The sequence below is a fragment of the Battus philenor genome, unplaced genomic scaffold, assembly GCF_028537555.1.
Source record: "Battus philenor isolate CCGP_79_NKW_IND1 unplaced genomic scaffold, ilBatPhil1.0.hap1 SCAF_19, whole genome shotgun sequence".
Lineage (NCBI taxonomy): Eukaryota > Metazoa > Arthropoda > Insecta > Lepidoptera > Papilionidae > Battus > Battus philenor.
In genome coordinates this window covers 7,889,922-7,912,119 of record NW_027181681.1, presented here as the reverse complement: position 1 = coordinate 7,912,119, position 22,198 = coordinate 7,889,922, and the positions used below count along the sequence as shown (strand labels likewise).

The window sequence follows — 22,198 nt, the reverse complement described above, 5'->3', positions numbered from 1 at the left end:
TGACCGTGTTTTAATTGAAGTTTATGTTTACACTAAAGTGTGCTTAGCTGCCGCCACGTGATAGTGTGATAAAGTACAAATTAAACTGTACCAGCGGGCAACTGATAGGCAGTACCGGAGGTACAGTTGCGCACAGCAGCCGCGTCGAACCGAGCGATCCGCAGTCGCACGCGCAACTCGCACCACGACAAAATAAAAGTGTGCAATTTGAAAGTAGTACAAACATTAAAATAGAAAAGTAGTACAGGTGTAAAAAAATTAAAAAGAAAAGAGTAAAATTATATTAATGTTAATAATCAAATGAACTTTAAGGTGGTAAATCTTAGTAAAAATGACGTTACGGGTGGAAGTGCCCGGGGAAAAGATTGTTACCGTGGAATCATGTAAGGGCAAAAAAAATTATTGCAAAGACATTGCTAAAACTGAATCTAAATTCACACGTAGGTTGAAAGAAGTTATAAAAGATACGTGGGCGGTCAGAACAAAAATAACTGTAGAGCCTTATGTTATTTGTTACGTAATGCCAAGTGTCCTGGCAGGGTTAGCTGTACAAAATTTGTGTTTAGAGAAGTCATGTCTCGTGAACTTGAAGTACGACGAACTTACCTGTACGCACATAATGCAAGGACAGACGCTAAATTATACAGAACAGGAGAAAAATGTGCAGACGATGGTAGCGGGAATGACTGCTTGGAGTTTTCCCTTACAGACGGCTCTCCCTGGACTGCTGACTTTATTTTTGGGTGCATGGAGCGATCGCACAGGAAACCGAAAATCATTAATGGTATTACCGATAGTGGGAAAGCTAGTATCCATCATTGGTATTATATTAAGTACAATTTTCTTTTTTCAAGTAGGCTTGAACGAGACCGCGTTGATTGAAGGGTTACCTCCTGCACTGGCCGGAGGACGGGTCGTCTTAACAATGGCGGTGTATAGCTACGTAACAGACATCACTAGTGAATCAGAACGGACTTATCGCTTAGGGATCATAACGGCTATTTTGACTCTTACCCGGCCTATAGGTCTTGCACTTAGTGGGATAATGACAAAGCATTTGGGCTACTATGGTGTTTTTACAACAGCGTGTGTTTTCTATTTGAGTGGTTTTGTTTACATTGTTCTGAGATTGAAAGAAAAGCCGAAAAAGAGTATCGAAAAAGAAAGTACGGACACAATATGCTCCATGTTTTCGTTACAAGACCTGGTTGCGACTGTGAAAGTAGCGTTCAGGTCCCGCCAGGAATATCGACGACTGCAAATCATACTGATAATGTTGGCGTACATGCTCATCGTTGGACCAGTATTAGGTAAAATTATTTCTTCATATTAATATCAAAATATTCTCTGTAATGATTATGGCTATGTTATAATCATTACATTTAATACAGTAAAGATTATGTCAAAATTATTAATTTACATTTAACACAGTGTTTGTTTTCGTGAGGTTTTGTTTTATCAGCTGTACCGTCGTAAACGGAAAATTACTGTGCTCACATCGTTTCATATTATTTTCATTTTTATGATCAAATGTAAATTCCTAGCAACCTTGATATAACAATTCAAATAACTCAATTCTTCTATTATATAACTTGAACTAAAATTATTGTATCTTATTTTAATAAAATCACAATTATAAAAATACAAATGATTTAAGCGGAGAAAGCGCGCTAACCTTTTATAAATTGTGTAGTCTAATACATAATAGCGGTTATCTTCAATTTAAGTTCTATTTATATTTCTGCTCTTTACGAAATTTCAGACACCTTGCAATAAAAGGTAAACAAACTTTAAAAAATCAAACAATAGTCTCATTTTTCGTCAAATAGTATAGCACATTGAATAAATAATTTAATCGTCGTGAAACTAAAACACGAGACATTAATTGTGACCATGACCGTATCCCAACATTTTGAGAGTTTCATATATAATTGAATATCAATATTCTTGTACATGTATGCAAACCCATGTTCCCCTTTGTCTAGGTAATAACTAGATGATAATAGTTAGATAAATTGTTAAATTTCTAATAACTTAGCGTTGAATTTATAACTAGAGCTTAATTATAATAAATTTTAGTGCCCAGAGCATTTATTTTACCATAAATTAAAATAACTCTTTAGAAATTCTCTTTGTCATCTGTATTACCCGACGACTTTACTTTATATGGAGTCGTCTCTAAGCAGCATCTGACGGAATAAACAGAGACGATAAACTAATTAAATTACTGATTACATAGTAAACAAAACTAATCGCCGAGTTCGTACTGGCCACTGTTTCTTGTACTGTACATAGAGCACGACACGCGATATTATTTAGGTTCAAGAGTTCGACGAGACAATTGGTTTATTGTGGCCCCTTTGAACAATTACAATTATACAGGGTTTCGCGGTTATTATAAATGGTTGTACTGTCCGAACAAGGCATACATTTAAGACATAAATCGTGGTTTATATAACAAAACAATACTCCCAACATTTTCAAGGTGCATTTTTTGCTCCAAAAATAAAGTTAATGGTTAATATCACTGTTGAATTTGAAAATATACGAAAGTTTCTGGATATCTTAACAATAACAGCATGTCCAGACCTAAATTTAGTTCAAGAGCTCTGTGCACTCATCTGGTTCACTTTTATAACAAATTATAAAAAAGGGGTGTTACCAAAATTTTTCATTGCAAAGTTTGCAAGAATTTTGTTTAATTGTTAGTAATCTGTGGTTCGCTAACACTACAAATATAATTTTAAATACAAGTATCATGGTAAAGGCTTATGTTAATAAATGTTCCGATTAATAGACACAACACTTTTTTGCACGCACTGTTCTTAATCTACAATCAATAAAATGTACAATTAAATAGTTTGACAAATGTATTATATATTAATTAAGTGAAAATTAAGTAAACTGTGAAGAACAATTACAATTACTTAAGCCATGTATAGGTACTTATTTTAGTTTTCGTACGTACGGAACAAATGGCCTGGCCTTATTTATATAATATAATTATTTTTTGATATTTTTTTCTTAAAATTTTTATGCAAATCGTGAAATATAACAACGTTACATTTATTTTTTCATATGGTGTTATAGGTATTGTACATTCTAAGTATGACCTGGGCACCAAGAATTTATACCTAGATTTAATGCTTAAACGAAGATCTAAGAAGTAAAATTAAACCTGATCGGATGGATATTTAGATACATATATAACAACAACTTGCTTTCCACCTAGTATTTCCTATCTTGAATAATAATAAGTTTTTAAGTGGAAGAAGCGGCATAACTTTAAAATTACTTAAGGTGTGTCCATTTGGCAATCGTTGGAAAATATTGGAATCCGCAAAGGCTAACAGTTTGAAAATATTATTTTAATAGGATATTATAAATTATTAGAAAATACATTGTATAGGTAAACTTCCAAATTATGTTTACGTATGAAGGGCAGCAATTTTGGAACGACTATGGCAAAAATTTGATGTATTTCGCGGAGCGCGTGTTTGATTTTTTTTGCAATACGAAACTATAGTTAGTGTAATTTAATAGCAATGGTTTTTTTCCTCTGGTTAATTATGTAGAATAAAATTAATTATTACTACTATTCCATTAGTTATATATATATTTTTTCGTCTATAAATAACAATGATTTAAAGTTGAATATAATACTAATCATGTCATTGAAGAACAGGGTAAACAACATCAGTCCCATTTGCCAGCCCTGTGATACGCCAAAATTAGATTTATATATTCATACTCTGCAACCATTTGCGTCCTATTTTGTAGATATGACTATAACCGATGTAAAAAAGATCAGTATATTCCTAAGTTTCTGCAATAGAGTTTCACAGAAATTAGTGTAGACAGCATGTACATGATCGCCATATAAATATAGTTAAATAGTCATAAAATTTTAAAGGACTTTCAAAATTTTATAATTTCACAAAAACGTTTTTTTTTTTACAGATAATAGCTTATTTTAGTTGGAAATAGGACTTATTTAAAATGTATTTCAGCAGTAGATTACTTACTTTTCATTAAAATTTTAAATTTTTTTTAGAACATGTTTCCATGATAATTATATCGTTATCATGAAAACATGCTTAATTTATTTACATCCTGTTATACTGGATATAAAAGAGAACCATGCTCTTTACGTCTACTGGAAAATAACCTAATCCCTTTTTTTGGTTAATTATTTTTAATATTGTACGATTATTTTATCTATTATTTTTAAATAAATCATTCATTAATATATGTTTTATGCAATATAATTATGCATATGTCCCGCTAAAATATTAAAAAAGTAAATTCTGTTTGTCTATTTTACTTTTATATATACACATTAATAATGTTTCTAATTTTAGGGTTCTACTATAACAAAATTTGAAATTTTGCACCAGTATGTTTTTTTATATCATGCTTGAATGTACTACATTTTGGTTAGACATTGTAAATTACCTTTGATAAACTAATAATGATCATTAAACAAAGTGTGCTGTCACTCCTTACGCTTTCTATTTTTTATTTTGGATTTTGTAATTAAATACGAATGATAAGCGCGACAGAAAAAAGGTAAAAAACGTCACTGTCTATTTTTTTTTAATGACACAAGTACTAATAATGATCATTAAAAGAAATTTGTTATCAGACATTATACATTCTCTTTTTAGTTCGTCTATATATTTTCAACCTTAGATATAAACCTACGTATTGAAAATAATATGATGTTTTTCAATTAAAGCTAAAGAGACTAAACACTCAGTAATATATGTAATTAGTTTTTGTATAATTTTAGGCACGTGCATTACTTCGAGCCTACTTTTAAATAAAAACACATGCATCTTCAAAAGTTGAGCTATAAAATACAATTCTGTTTATAACACAACAACTACTTTTTTAACAACGATTCTTGTTTTTTTCTTTTTAATTTTTATAAAAGTTGTCCAACGAACAGATAAATTTAACGTCAAAAAAAATTTTAATAAGTGTCTTCGATTCTAAATGTAAACCCGTTTACAGTTAAATTGATTAGAATTAAAACGCTCTTCAGAATTATAAAATAGGTTTTTATTTTATACAGATAATTTTAGTACCGACTTAAAAAGTAAATGTTTGTTGAAATAAAATAAAATTATTATTTTTTTCATTTAAATGCATTATTTTGCCGGAAAATTTAGAAGACTCTCATTTGAAAAAAATATAATTACAAACGAGCGCTTTTTTAATACTACATATCGTCATTTGTGTACTGTCGCACATAAAATCCTTAATTTTGGTTTTACTTTCAATAGCAGACTAGACAAACACAATAGTAACAATAATTTATTTCAACAGGACTGTCTTAAGGTGCAAAATCTTTAAAGTTGAGAACGTATGGTTATTTTATTAGAATAAATTTTAAAATTTGCACACTTATTTCCATTCTTATTTTGAATTACAAAGTGTGCAGGGACAGATGGTATATGTTAATTTGAATATAAAGGAAACCGAATTTTAAAAAAAACGCTTTTTTACCAAATTCTCATTACGTTATAACTTATTTCAGAAACCATTGATTATAAGATAGAGTGTACATGTATTATCAATTATCCCCTATACTTTAAATGTGACAGTGGTAGCCGAGTAATTTTTGGCTGAGACTGTGATTCGAAATATTTAGTCCTTTTTATTTAGCGTCAAAAGGTTTTTAAAAATAAAAAAAAAATTTAAATTATTTGTGTTTTATATGTAGTGTACTCGTAGTGATATACTAATAGATTTTGGGTTATTAAATGGGACTTTTCAAACATTTTTTGCAATTAAATAGGACAATTTGATAATTGGAATACGTCCCACTTCGCTTATCATATACTTACTTTAAATTTAACTACTTTGTGATAAACAATAGATATTTGCGTATTCTAGTATATAACATATACAAGAATACGCAAATAACAAAAGATTTTTACTAAACACGCCTGCTCTCTGAGGTGCAGTATTTAGTTTAAACAGAAACAATTATTTGTAAAATAATGTTTCATATCGTTTGTCAATTTACGTGATTAATTTAATTGTAAGAAATTTTTAATGACTCATAGAATTAATTAAATTCTGCTCACATCGAACTGCCTCGAATTAAAGGTAATTTTATATTAAAGCGTATCGATGTATTGTCATCATATTAATAAATTATACATTTAAGTATACGAAACAAACGTAAATGTTCTTCAATATCTACGTCACTATGGCCCTAAATTTCTGTGGTGAAGACCGGCAAGCTCAATGTAGAAAGTAAACGCGCAATGTATATGGACGACCTTGTCAAGGTCGTCGGAAGACAATGGATGCAGGCTGTTGCCCAGCTGTGGACGTCTTATGGCTAAAATGATGATAGTTAGTCATTGTTTAACCATAATATTTATTGATTTTTTTCCAAAGTATTATTTTATTTAAAAAAATTACCACGCTAAAATTGTTTATAATCATTCGTTTTATTCCCTTCTGACGAAAGCGTAAAGTTATCTTTACTATGAATTCTGCTAAAATTACCTTGAAAAGTTTTAATTATATTAGTCTAATTTCTTGATTCATTTGTAGTAATTTATGAAAAAATCATCATGCGCGAACAATTGGCATTAGAATGTTTTAGCTAAAAATATGTATAAAATTCGAACGTTCTCAATAATAATTTAGTATGCGTAGAAATTACGATAATATTCAAAGAAACATAGATATTCTTGCTCTAAAACAAAGTGAGTAGAATATGGCTCCGAGAACAGGATTTTGACATAAGACATGTAAGTTTTTTATTTTTCAAAAACTGCTACAGAATGATCATTTTTTGGGATACAAACCTAAAATCACAATATCAAACTAGTTAAACTAAGAAGGTTGATTAAAATATTTAGATTCTTCGTTATTAGTTTCTTTATTTTAATATGGAAGGAAAATAGATAAGGAACATTATATCAGTAAAGGAAGCTGACCCTTGATAACATGTGCTGATTTATTCACAGTTTTGGTTCCTTAAAACAATACTAAATCTTATTTGTTAAATAAAACGTATTAGACTATCGACGTACTGTTTTATGAACATAAAAGACACGAATTGTGGGAAATATTTATTTTTATAAGTAACACTTGAATCTAAAAGATCTTTAACAAAGCTTCTTCAGCATGTGCTGGTTATAAAGTAAAATAGGTGGATTATTTGTGTAGATTATCTTACTGAATAACCTTGTCGGTTGAATATTTTTTCCAAGTTAAATCGATACTATCGACTAAACTCGAAGTACGCGTAATTAAATTGTGTTATTAATGAATTTAGAAATAATATCCAAACGGTAATAAGGCCTACGGTCACCAAGAGAACAAAGAAGAGAGCTATGCTCTGGGTTTCGTTGCTAGATCGAATCGGAATGAGGAGATCCGCAGAAGAACCAAAGTCACTAACGTAGTTCGAGAAGTGCTCGTCTGAAGTGACAATGGGCACTGCCGAAAAGCCCTCGAGTGGTAGGCGCCCCCACTGGGCGGGCGGGCGATATTGGTCGCTGGGAGTCGCTGGCTGTGGGCAGCACAAGACTGTTCATTGATAAGATTTTTGGGAGAGGCTTATACATTACAGTGGGCGTCAATAGGCTGAAAAAAAAATTAAAGGTTTAGGTTATATGGAGGGTATAACAAGAACGGTTAAGTTCATTTCTGCAATGTTTATGTATGAAGCAAATAATTTGAGTTCTGGTAAGTATAGTAGAGTCTGTTAAGAATATTGTTTACAGATTCCCGACGCTCATGGGCTCGGACGCTTGACTAATAGATCTGTTATTTGGGATAAAGGTGAGGCGCAGATGACCTACTGGTTCACACGGTTCAAGTTCAAATTCACCGAAGTCGACTACAGCTTGTTCCTAACATACTCCGTTCTTGTCGGCAGCGTTGGTGAGTGCTCTTTTTCAATGAAAACTTTAAGTTCTAAAGCATCGTAAAGAGACATAACTAATAAGACTTTCGCCACACAATTGTTAATTACTACTGCGTCATCAAAAATAAAGCGAGTAAACCATTACTCAAGTTAACTTTAATGTTTTATTACTTGATAAGGACGACATTGTGTTAACATATCCTTTGCAATCTTTTAAAAATATTGCATTAAGGAGTAGGAAAAGTCTGTAAATACTTTATTAAATTTACAACCTTATGTTTGCATATAAGTAATCTTTATTTTCTCTGATACTGCGTACAAAAAAAATAGATAATACACTTAAGAATTCCATATATTTCAACTTTAATTTTGTATTATTTATCTCAAGACATTGTTACGAAATTTATCTAAGTAATTTAGCGTCTATTAATAATTCAGAAATTTCCTTAACAATGTTTGCTCTATGATACACCCTTCTTGTTATTAAATGGACGTTATCTTTGTTATCAATGATAAAATTGTCACAGCAACAGTACAGTAAAGAGGCGTTATCGCAAATATAAACAAAAACAATACTTGTTAGACATTTGCTAATAATTTGTATATTAAATATTTATGACAGCGTGCGAATGTTTACTGCCTTCTCACGTAGTATATATACAATTGCGTATGAAATAGTTAGTCATCAACTAATTAGAACTCATCATTTAAACAATGTATTGCAAAAAGGTTTTAATTCCGATATTGGTTAAAAATAGGTTTTAATAATAACGTACACTGTTAGAAAAAAGTTAAATAAACTTAACAAATCTATTCTACTTCTTGGTCGTTTATCTTCATTACTGAAAGTCGTGCCCTTCCCGGAAAGTCTAAAATAACCATTACAAGGTTAAATTATATTTATACAAAACAAAGCTCCAAGTTATGAAATTGTGAGATTGTACTACCCACACACAGGCTGTTAAACTAGATTTGAAAATGTAATGTATTTTGTATGTGGTAAACTATATTCTCAGTGATATCTTTATTGTTTGTAAATGAATTATATAGAAGAATATAATATACATGAGTCACTACTCATAGCCCAGCGGTAAAAGTCTGAGACTTGCGATCGTTGACCGCGGGTTCGATTCCTAGGACACAACCTTATATAATTTACACTTTGTGCATTAGTTATACAGGATTACCACTGCTCACAAACAAATTTACAGAAGATGGGCAGCAGCGTCCTCTGCATACCATAATACCACACTGCGATCGCTAACCCGCCTGCCATGCGTGACGATTGTGTTATATCTCCCATAGATATTTTTAAGAGAAGGTTTATGGCTTGTAGTGGGCGTCCATGGGCTGAACGACAGACAGACACGTAATGTTCTTATATAATGAATTATTTTACTATAAATATAGAAAACGTTAAACTAGAAAAAATATCTGTTGTTCACAGCGCGCGAGTAAAAGATATTAATACCTTGTTAAAAATATGAATTAAAATTTACGTTTATTAAAATACACTGTTCTCTAAACAGGTTCATTCGTTACACTCTACCTCTTCAGCAAAAGATGGAGGATTGAAGATAGTGTCATAGGCATTTTTGCGTGTGTCAGTAGAATATCGGCAAGTGTAATATACGCGATAGCTCCTACCCGCACCGTGTACTTCCTGGGGCCTGTACTGGATATGTTCAGCTCCGCCGCAGCTACGTCTCTGCGATCGATTGTTACAAAACTGGTGGATACCGATGAAGTTGGTAAGTTTTCTTTTAAGTCGAAATCCTTTAAAGCATTTTGTTCGTAAGTTGGATACACGAGATGTTATATTTTGTAAGCCTGGTTACATAAAGGACAGGGCCATCACATGTTATTTATGTTGCACGCTGTGCCCGCAATATGTTTTTACCAAGAGTTTTTTAATCAACTCAAGATCGAATATGGTATATTTATAATTAAAAAAAAATTGCAGTTTTCTACTGTCAATTGTCTAAAGTTACTCTTAATATTAATAATAACTTAAAAATAAAACAGCTAACAGCTGCTGCGTTACGTTATAACAATTACATACTACAAGTCCGAATATTTACGGCTAGATTGTTGATTTTTACGAATTGCGATATTTTAACCACGACAAATAGAAGAAAGTGGCACATATGACACGGTAGAAGAGGCATGGGTAGGCCACTTACTAGGTGGCCCAAGGTTACAGAATGTCGTTGGTTGCGGGCATCGCAAGATTGGTCACAGTGGCGATCTCTGAGGGAGGCCTATGCCTTGCAGTGGGCGTCTATAGGCTGAGATGAATGATGAATGAATGTTATTTCAATAAAGTTACAAAAAAAAATATGTACTGTAATAACATTATTCATATATTTATTATTTTTGAACTACTTAGATCTAGGACATATTATAAGGTAACATTATTATAACTAATATTATAGGGAAAGGCAATGTCAAAGTTTTGAAAAATATCAAATATGTAAATTTGGATTGGAATTTATATACCTTTCAAAATTTTATTATATCTGTTTGCTGATAAGCAATTCTTACTGGTGGAAAAGAGAGAATGAAGAATGCCTAGCGCACTTTAGGCCATACATAACTACATATGCGTCTTAAATTATTGATTTAAAATATATTTTCTTCTTGTCTAAATTCATTATTATTTTTTTATGTAATATTTACGTGAACTGCAAATTTTCCACGTTTGCATTAAACAAAGTCATTGAGCATGCCAGAAAATTAAACAAGTCATTCACTGCCATCTTCGCCTATTTACATCTTTATGACACAAACAAATAAGTAACCGCATGAACAATCAGTTCCCAGGGATATTCTGTTCTATAATTTAACAGTCAATATAAATATGGAGAACAGTGACGAGTTAGTGACATGGCAACAATAGAACACTGTAGAATTCCACAAACTCTTATCATTTTGTTTGTTGACGTGAATTCAATCAACGAATGTTTTTGAAACACAACTGCGGTGGTTCGATGTAGATTTACTTTTTTATTTTACGTCTATTTATTCTTTATATTTATAAAACAATTTGAAATGGAAGTTAATTATTTATTATTAAGATTTTTAAGTAACTAATAACTCGTAAATCTTTTGGATAGATAGCAAATAATTAAGTTAATTGCATTTTCCTAAAATCTTTAAAAATAAACTTCCATTAAAAATATTGTTTGGTGTTATTAAAATTTTGAATTTTTTATAATAACTAAAGGTTTTTCAAACTGACCAAGGATTTTATTAATTGAGAATTATTGGAATAAAAATATTTTATAATTTTACGGGCTCATTGTAAATCAAACTATAACAATACAATCCTTTCTTAAAGACGTAATAACAACGTCATATAATTGATTTTACGTATAATTAAGAAATAATACAATCAATTTTGATACATGTTTAGTAATAATATTTACAACATTTTGTCCTAAATTATCCCATAAAAATGGCTTTGTTATTTTGTAACGTCACACCGTCGTAGAAACAGCTTCATCTATTGTATCCATGCCCATAGCAAATTTTAATACATCTGAGCCTATCCAATTACCTAATTTAGTAGGGTCTATTCACGATTAAATGGTTAAAGTTTTACGCATTTTACTTAAATGATAATTTTAATGCGTCTTTTTATTGGCCTTGTTTGATTTCTCAACAATGAAAGAAACTTACTCTATACAGAAAATACATATTTTATGGTTATGGATACAGCTTCATGGGGTTAGCAAAGAACTGAAGTCGCTTAGCTTAGACCTTTTTACAATAACTATTCTCGTAAGCTATTTTAGTAACTTCGGCACGGGCCGTCACATTATTTTACCTGGTGTGGCCCCAGGCGTGGACTTCGGCGGTTACTTGAACTACGTTTTTCATTCCTATTCGGAAGTCCCCGACATAAGAGAATATTTGCTTGACTTATTGCTATAATCGGGTTATCGTGAGATATTCTTAACTTCAGATAATTTTAACCCTTAAATGTATTACCAGGTGAAACCAACAACGCTTCTATTAATAGGGAAAAATGCCTGGTACTTAGCAGTATCGCTGACGTGTGATCTGTTTACGAAGCTGTATAATTCGGTTCTCCGCTATAGTTGTTGCATTCTTTGGTAGTTCGAGCAGAATGTTTCGCGTTACAAAAATTCAAGTGGACCCTACTTGCATTTTTGTAACTGCAGCCTGTACCAGGTTTTTCTACTTTCAATAAGATGATTTCTATGGTTAACGGCAGAACAAAAATACAGACAAGATGTTTTTTGTTTTAGTTTTCGTTACGGTTCACATATCAAGGAGTAAATGTGGCTCTTCGTAGGAATCTACTCTATAAACCAGCAAATAAGTTAAGATAAATATCTTAATATTTTAGATCGGAGGACACGAAACTATGAATGTAGGCGATGGGTTTTTTTGCCAGTGTCATCTGTTATAGGAGCGTACATAAAACAAATAAACATTAATTTTAAAATTAGCGAAAACTATGACTATTTCAAATATCATTAACGTCATTTCATTATAATGACTTATAAGCATCTACAATTACAATACAATTCTACAAAACACATAAGATCCAAGGTGTAATTTATTACAGCAACCTTCATATGTCAGTAACATTGCATTGGAATTGGCGTTGACTTCTAGTATCTGTTAATTATACTATCGTAAATACATAAATACAAAAAAAGTTACTTTTCAGTATCACCTTGGTAACAAATTTACTTTTCATTGCAATTTAAATGTTTCCAATTTAATTTAGCAATTCTAATTTTTATTTGCAATATTAGTAATTCAACTGCTATTTTATCACCATCATCATTAACATTTAAAATATTGGACCTTATCTATAGGTTTGCAATAGGACAGGTTGGCAGCTGTCTACATTCAACATCTTCCAACAAAGTTGTCTGTCCACATAGTGTGTGCTCGTTCTTTACTGTGTTTGCTGGTTCACGATCTCATTCCACACTTTTAGGCTTGCCCACTGTCACTTTAGCCGGTCAATTCACTATGCTATGTCAGTTACTTTCTTCTTTATCGTTTACCTGTTATGTAAAATAATACCTACTTACGATGATTTAAAAAAAAAGTATTTTCGTATTTTGCCAATTATAATTTTACGAAGTCTTGATTACAAGAATATAGAGTGCCAGTATTAGATTTGTTAAATAAGACTTATTTTTTATAATGGTATGAAAACAATAGCAAACAATAAAACGATATTAACAGTGGAAAATTATTTCATTGGTACCGCAATAATGTATTTTTCAAATATGTATTAAGCATTTAACCATTCAATATTATAAAATAAAACGCATAATTTCTCTGTATTTTTTAAATTAGCACCTCTAACAGTCGTTATAATTTACTGAAATATAGAACCTACATACTAATTTAGAATAACAAAAAACACAAAAAGTAACCAATACAAACTGAAAAAATAAAAAAGGTAAATAAAAGGGCAGTAAAAATACATGGAAAAAGGAAATCACGGTATATTTCAGTGGGGTACTAGCGATTAGGACGGATTTCAGTCATGTAGACAGTTTAGAGCATCGCTAGGCAATCGATGCATAACTCAGCGAATATGTTAGTATTACCACTGAAATCATTAGCTAATTTGAATATTCGTGATACTGAATAGTGAGAGCCAAATATAGATCTCCAGAGGATAAAACCTAATCATTGGGGGATATGGAAATAACACTAACTCCATAATACTTAATCTCTCTGAAAAAGAGAAAGAATTAAAGTGTTACAAGATAAAAAAAAATTATTAATTTAAATTTTGTAATGTAAGTCTATGATCATCGTCGTTGTTATCATATATATATATATATATATATATATATATATATATATATATTATTTATATCATAGATGCTCAATTTAAGGCATAGGCCTTCTCAAAAATATATACAGGCCATAATCGCCACGCTTGGCAGGCGGGTTGGTGATGCCCTCCTCTGGTAACTTGTTTGCGAGCAATGACAACCCGATATCAAATAATATCGAACCCGCGATCTACAATCGCAAGTCTCAATCCTCTACCGCTTGGCGATCACTGCTCAGTTTATGATTGCATTGGTTTAATTAAACTTCACGCGCATCTCTAGGTTCAGTTGTCAAACTGACAGTTCGTTTCGAGATAGACGCCTATACAACGATATCCCTTACTTTGATTTATTTTATGAAAAAACCTCATGTTTAATACATCGCGTTTCCATTGAGAACTAACGCAGGAAGGGCAGGGAAAATGTATGGATTCTAAAATAGAATAAAGCTTCAGACGTACCATTTAATCAATTCAATTAACACACAAATTATTTAAATACTAAGAATGCTTCCGCTGTTTGCGACTGTACATCATAATAATTGAATAAGAATCATCAGAATGTAGAGTATTAAGTAGCTAATAGTGATTATATTATTATAATTTAAAACTAATACTACTATATTATTGACAAATTATAGGTAACTGTTTTTATTGTAGATTTTATATACTTTACTAATTTTGAAAATGACATATTATTCATGGACTATATTAAACGTAACATCGTAACGAAGTGTTCTATTCAGAAATAGTTTATTAATAGGTTATATACTTACCGAGTAGTATCATAATTAAAAAACCGTTATGTCCCTGAAATTATTATTTTTTACGTGCTACAATTGCAGCATCGATTTCGGTCAAAGATTGGTGCACAAGCGTCATATTATTCCAATTATACCCTTATCGTTATTTATATTGATGTAACCATCATAAAGAAACGAACCTTCTTATAATAAAACCAAACGTATCGTAGAGAATGCTTTTACGTTTTAAAAGCTCTGGCAACCTTAAGTTGCTATGAATGAGATGAAAGATGAGATACATATTGTAGATTATTTGATAAGAATAAAAATTTTATTGATTATCACTCACCTAGGTATATAGGTTTGGCTACTACTGGGTACTACCTATAATTGAGTACCGTTTTTATTTCAGGTAAAGCGAGCTCCTTGATAAGTATATCGGAGGCTCTAGTGCCAGTCGTCTATTCGCCAATATACAGTAAAGTTTATCTAAGTACTTTGTCTACATTCCCCGGAGCATTTTACCTCATCAGCGCAGCGTTGGCTGTTCCGGCTATTGGAATGTTCATGTAAGTCTATTTTTATACATTCAATTATTTAGAGTGATAGCTGTATAAATTAAATTGAAAAAGTCAAAGGTTAAAGACAAATTGAAAATACAGTTCTGTGGGATTTTTATTCAGAACAGTTTATCAATATTTTTAAATGATTTTGTCAAATTTATAATACTACATATAATTTACTAAAAATTCTTAGGTTATTGATCTTTCTAAGTTTAGATGATTATATTAAAGCTATTTAGTACATACAAGTATCGTGTTTTCCCACGTTAATTCTTGTGCAATAGCCATAAGAAAAATTCATTCAGTTTTTAAATATGTTTTGCGACTGTTATCTGCAATCAAAAACATATTAACGCGTGTCACTTCCTGTAAGAGCATGCTCAAGATTTAATTCATAATTTCGCTAAATATCTCTGAATCCTACACGCAAATAAGCAAACAACAATTTCAAACAGTATGATAACATGTTTTGCATTCCTTATTAAAGTCAGATATTAGGAATCTACTTTATTTTTTAGGAAAACACAAATTATCATAAAACATAAATTAGCTTTGACAAGTAAAACCAAGAGGCCAGGCGCCCACATTACGCAAAAGACCGTGGCTACGGTCGATAGTAGTCCTGAAGATGGGAAGGAAAACGTATATGACGTCCGCTACGCGACCTATGATTGGCACTCTTTTCTCTGGTAGCCTCATCGCTGATTATGTCGGTTGGAGTCATGCATTCTTTTGCTAAATACGCCGGTTTAAGCCGGTCGACCGTTGACACTGCTGACATTCTTTTGCCCATACCCGACAATCTTCTCTTATGCCTGGCCAGACAAGTCTTTGACTTATTAGACGTGTTGTTGTCTTAGCCCCTGGACGGCTCAGATTATGTAGTGAATAAAAGATTTGGCAGCGGAATACAGGCGTGATGTATGGCCTTGGCGAAGGCGTTGAGAGGTCACAGTATATTTCCAAACCTGACTCCAGAGTCGCCAGCTTCTGCAGTTGCAAGGCAGAACCATCTTTCAGAAGGCTTGCTAGTTCTGTATCTGTAGCCTGAGCTTAGGCAAGAGAACCATAATCTACGGCAGCAGAGACTTCTTGGATTCTGGATAGGCTATCAGCTACGGTATTTTCCTTGCCTGGTACATATCGGATGTCTGTAGCAAATTGTGCTATAAAATCTAAATAACTGAATTGTCTCGGCGAGCACTTGTCTCGGTTAATAGTGAAGGCAAAAGTCAATGGTTTATGATCGGTAAGGATTGTAAATGTTCGGGCTTCTACCATGTACCGAACATATTTTATTGCCTTATAGCTCGCGGTCATAAGGGCTGTATTTTCGTTGAGCCGTACTTAGCTTCATTAAGAAAAAGACTAGTGGTTCCCATTTACCTTTCTTCCATTGCTGTAGCACTCCTCCGATAGCAACATCTGAAGCATCAGACTGTATTGCTAGTTCAGCCTTAGGATCTAGATGCGCCAGTAAGATAGCCCGCGGTGACAGTATGCGTGCTGCTCCGGGAACAAATCGCCGATAGAGGTTAAGCATCTTCAAGTACTTTCTCAGTTCTTTAATGGTTTGAGACGCTGAAAAATCGTTTATAGTTTGTACTTTTGCTTCTAATGGACAAATACCCTCAGATGAGACGTTGTAACCCAGAAAAACTAACTCGGGCTGCCCGAAGACACACTTCAAGGTACTTATGAGAATGCTATAGTCTTGGAGACGTCCGGATAGTTGTATTAGGTGTTCTTGGTGTTTAGCCTCTGAGGCTGACGCAATTAAAATGTCATCGAGGCATCCGTAAGCAAAGTCAAAACCATGTTTGAGCTGCGTTGCGTAAACCAAATGTCATAAACGGGAACTCAAACATTCCGAACGGCGTAGTGATTGCGGTTTTAGGAATATCTGGGTCATGTACACGAATTTGGTTATATGCTTTTATGAGGACAACAGTAGATAATATCTGCGCGATATATTCTTTCTGCGCAATCTTCTGGCGTTTTGGATCCAGGCGCCGGGCGCGGCTAGAGACCGGGGGTCCAGGTGTTGTCCTTATATGATGCACTATATTGTGCTTAGGGGCACCTAGCATACCGGCTGGACGTGTTATGTCTGGGAAGGCTCGAAGAAGTTGTGTGTAACTTGAGTCTCTCAGTGAGGTTGTGCGAACAGACGATATAACCTCGGACACGCTGTAGTGCGGCACGGAAATTGAGAGAGAGGTAGTTCCATCAGTTAGCTTTTAATTTCCGCAGTCTACGAGTAAGTTGTAGTATGCTAAAAAGTCAACGGCGATAATAGGTTTGGAAACATCGGCTATCGTAAACCGCCATTCAAAATCCCGTCGGAAACCTAAATCCATTTGTAATTTAATATAACCATAAGTAGCTATAGTTGTACCATTAGCCGCGTACAACTTATTATACGTATTTAGTCTTCTTTCTGTATTCGTTAACTGCTGATCGTGGAAACACGCACAGGTCTGAACCCGTGTCAATTATATATTGAACTTTTATCGAACGGTCTGTGATGAATAGACGGCATGATGAATTGGGGCAGACGTTTTCGGCCACTATTGCCTGCCCTGGATGTTTCCCGATTTAAAAGAACATGGTTGCACACAGCTTGTTGTTTTAGTCCCGAAGCGGTAATGGTATCGGCAGATGGTAAATCCTTCAGGAACTTCATGGTAGCTCGAGGAGTAACGTTGGCGAGACTTCGAGCGCGATTGAGCCCTGCTCAGATCGGTAGTTTCGTCCAGCATGTCTTCCACGGCGGTTTGAATTTTCGGCTTTCAGTAATGCTTCGACTTGCTGTGTAAGTCGTTCTACGCGTTGGTACAATTCGGATGTTGATGTGTCTGATGACGTGCTGGCCACCTGCCTTGTAACTGGTGCTAATTCCCGAATGCGATCGGCAAGCTGTGCCACATCGTCAAGCGAGCTTTTAGGTTGCGACGCGACGATGGTTTGAATATTATCAGGTAGACGGGTTGACCCAGACTGGACGTAGAAACTCATTCGTCACCAACGGTCCCACAAGGCTTCTGAAATGTCGCAAAAATTGGGAGGGTTTACAGTCACCTAGTTCTTCGTGTAGCATGAGTTGTTGCGTTTTTTGCTCCTGCGATACTGATAATCGTCAAATTAATTCCGTTTTCAGTTTTTCGTATTTGTTTGTATCGGGTGGCGAAAGGATTATATCCTTCACTTCAACGACGAACTGCGAATCAAGTTGTCCGATGACATGATAAAATTTAGTTGTATCTTGCGATATTTCGGATAAAGTGAACTGACCTTCGAACTGAGCAAACCACACCGCTGGTTTTTCAGTCCAAAATGGGGGCACGCGCACGCTAACTCGGCAAATAGCTTCTCCATCAGCCGTTTGTTGTGTATTTGACGGTGGCGCTGCGCCGTTATTATTGCTGTTCGACATGCCTAATTTGATCGACGTCGGGGTCACCAATGTGGATTCCTTATTAAAATTCAGATATTAGGAATCTACTTTTAGGAAAACACAAATTATCATAAAACATAAATTAGCTTTGACAAGTAAAACGAACTGACTTAACAAACGTCATGTCAAAAACCAAAGAGGCCAGGCGCCCACAATGTATTAAGTATTAAAATCTTTTCTTCGCCTTCGATAAAAAAATCAAAGAACAGTCCGTCTATTCCTATCCACGTGAATGCTATGTGATTACCGAATCCGCATACTTTCAAGTTGACTACCGTTGCAGTGTCAAGTGGTAATAGCATTTTGAAATCAGAGCAAAAAGAGACCTTGTGGTCAACCCGACAGCTTGCCCTTAATTTTGTAAACACGAAGTAATGACAGTCGATTTCTAATGGAATTAAAACCTTGAACTGTTATTTTTATATCAAATAAACTCTTGTTTGGACGAAAGGATCACGTAACACATGTACAATAAATTAAACCTCTTCTTATTAATAGTAATAGTTAATAGTTTCATTACTAATTTCCTTTGTCAAACTATTTTCTGGCTTTAGTGACTACATATAAGTATTAAATGACATCACGTAACAATGTCTGACATTGTTTGTCGTAGATTCTGTAGCGGAAAGAGGTAGCAGATTATTTAGTTAGTGTCAATAGAAACGAGAATCGCAAGATAATCTTGGAACTCAACAAAGATCTGGTTTATATTAAATATATCTCGAATATTCTTGTCAGTGAGACAGTTTGACTCATTACCGATTTATAGGAATAAAGACACTTAATCTTTTAAGATTTTATTTATGAAACCGGTTTTCTACCAAATATCATAATTTAAGTTATACGAAACCATTTCATGTTTATCCTCTTAAAGACATAAAAGAGGGAATATTGGCATTATTTATATCATAAATTTTTGAAATAACAATCATGTCATGTCTTCACACTTAAATGTCGTTTCGCCTGGGACGCATGTCGATCGACGTAATTACCGTTACACAATTCTACTGAATCTAGGTTTACACAGTTTCTTCACGTGAGAAGTAATTGCAATGTAATGACTATTACGGGGCGCATCATAATATTCAGAAACCAGTATCAAGTTATTTTTTTCGAAAAGGACAATTTCGATTTTTATCTTGGATCGGTATAGGATGAACGTGTTCCATATTATATACATTACGACCCTGACACTGGATTCTTTCCCTTTTGCGTTCATTGCACCTTCACAAAGGACCTGCATTTTAATAATCCAATATTCTTAGTTAATCTATAATACGAACAAAAAAATTTCGGCATAAATGTCTACCCTAATAAACAGGTTGATAAAGATAAGAATTACTGAAGCCATTGAAGGCTTATCAATATCGTATTAATATGTGACATGTACGGTAACTGGGTCACCATTACCTTCTACAAAGTTAACACTTAAAAACAAATATAATCAGTAACCTTTTTCTTTTCAGAACCTTGTTCAGCCTACGGAAGCATGATCTGCCAGTCGATTCAACAAATGACAGCAAAGGAATAGAAAATGAAGTTACTCGAATTTAGTTAGTTATATTTATTGTTGTGTTCTTATGTAAGCTGCCTATAGTCTATCACAAAATCTCAATAAATTTAAGATTTTTATGATATTTTATTTAATGTTTAATTTTATTTCATAAATAGAATCCCTTCAAATGAATTACTCAAAACTACTAATATGACTATTAAATGACATTTTTGTCAAGCCATCGCTTCGGAAATCTTAGGTTAATTTCTAATAATCAAAGGTCTAATGGTAAACATACTTTATAAAGCAAATTAATAAATCTAATTATAAGCAACTAACAGTATTGTTAACATAAAATCATTTTTAATACAATCGATATTTTTTTCTATTGATTCTAAAATATGTGGTTCAAATTTTTTACTACAAATAGGCATATTGTCAATGCTGTGTGAAGAGTAAAAATGTGAAAATTTTTATGAACAATTATAAGTTTAAAAAAAACCAACGGCTATGGCAAAAAGAATAATTAGTTATATTCGTATCTTACCTTTGGCTTATAAAAATATTACATTATGAACGATAAACAGTCATATGAATACATTGCATAAAACGCAATTGTCAGTGATCTTAGGTGTCATATTTTTGTTCTATATCACTCAGTGCCTAAAAACGAAGGTTTATAACCGATGTAACACACATTCGATGAACCAAGGCACTGTCGTGGTAATGAACTTGACCACATTAGTCACTCAACGAGCGATGGAGTGGACTACACTTGGGATTTCTCTATGAGATGTAATGGAGAAGGACAGGGTACGTAGATAAAGGAAAGTAACCGTAGTAATACAGTGGAATGGATAGACAAGTTGAAGAAGCAGTGGGCAGGCTATGAAATCTATAGAACAGGTGACCAAATATGATCAGCATACGCAGCGCAGTACATTCACCCACCAAGTGGACAAATAACTTAGATTTGGTGAACGCTGGATGCAGGCCTCTTCCAACTGGTCTAATTGAAAATTTTTAGTGACCTATGTCCATTACACTGAAATGTTGAGGAGGTCAAAGTACAAAGAGGTTGAAATTCTCAGCGTCCTTATGTCGTAGTATCAAGAAGATTTTTATTGCTTTATCATATTGACTTTAATGAAATTTAAATAACATTATTTTCTGTACGCCATAAATTTACGCACACTTTCGGGAAGTGTTTACATTATATAAGGAAGTCAGTATATTTTGACGTTTAACTAGAAATTTGAATCGTCTCGCATGCAGTTTTGAGATTTTCTGTCTCCCGAACAAGTTGGTTTCCGGAAAGACTTTAACACCACCACCACATATGTAGAGACCTTGGAGGATCTGAATACAATGCTCGAGAATCTCAAAAGAGTCTCCGGACAAGTAGGCCTTAAGGTATATATGCACTAGACGATATTGATGTCTAATATCTATGTCGTGTCTTCTTAAGTAGTTGTCGAAAGTGCCCCAAACATCGCGTGCCAAGTTTTATGACCAATGTGTGTTTCCAATGATGACATAGGTATTCAGGACGTGATCGCCTACGACGGACTTGTTGAGAAGTTTTAAGGTTACCCACAGAGCAGTAGATGTGGCTATGCTCGGAGTTTCGCTGCGTTTCAGAAATGACTAGTCTTTTTGTTTTTTCTATGTTTAATATCACATTATAAAGCTTAAGGATGATTTTATTATAGTTTAAAGCAGCAGGTTTGCATTATCGCCGTTTAATATAATTATTTACAAAACCAAGGGATGATTTTCGCAGGAAAATTCTCAGTGGGTGGCGCACAGCGCACGCGCAACCGATAGACGTTGGGGCCAAAACGTCCTCGAATGGCGACCACTAGAGGCGGCATGGGTAGACCCCCCACTTGAAGGTCTGACGACAAAATTGAGGATGCCACATAATCTTTGGAGAGGCCTAAATGCCTTGCAGTAGACGCCTATCAAGTGAAAAAAAACGAAGAATAATAGAAAAATTGTTTTACACTGAGCCGGTTTATTAAAGTTGACTACGGTTAGTTTCCTGTGAAATAGGCTTTCGGGCAAAGCAGATAGGGCAATACAGATACGCTATCCACGACGTTTAATTGTAAATACAAATTTATGTTTAGTTTCAATTTTAAATACACACGTAAAACAATCTGAAATTAACATAAATCACGGGGGAAGTCTTTGCGATTATTTTA

At 33.6% G+C, this 22,198-nt stretch overlaps 1 protein-coding gene across 1 annotated transcript; it reads left to right on the top strand.

Annotated features, from left to right (window-relative positions):
* Nucleotides 1-99: 99 nt before the first annotated feature.
* LOC137921559 (probable peptidoglycan muropeptide transporter SLC46) lies at nt 100-20,138 on the top strand. Its single transcript, XM_068764356.1, has 5 exons — nt 100-1,310; nt 7,813-7,914; nt 9,427-9,648; nt 14,889-15,045; nt 19,963-20,138. Exons 1-5 carry the CDS (start codon nt 332-334, stop codon nt 20,048-20,050), a joined length of 1,548 nt encoding a protein of 515 aa, XP_068620457.1. The 5' UTR covers nt 100-331; the 3' UTR covers nt 20,051-20,138.
* Nucleotides 20,139-22,198: the final 2,060 nt, after the last annotated feature.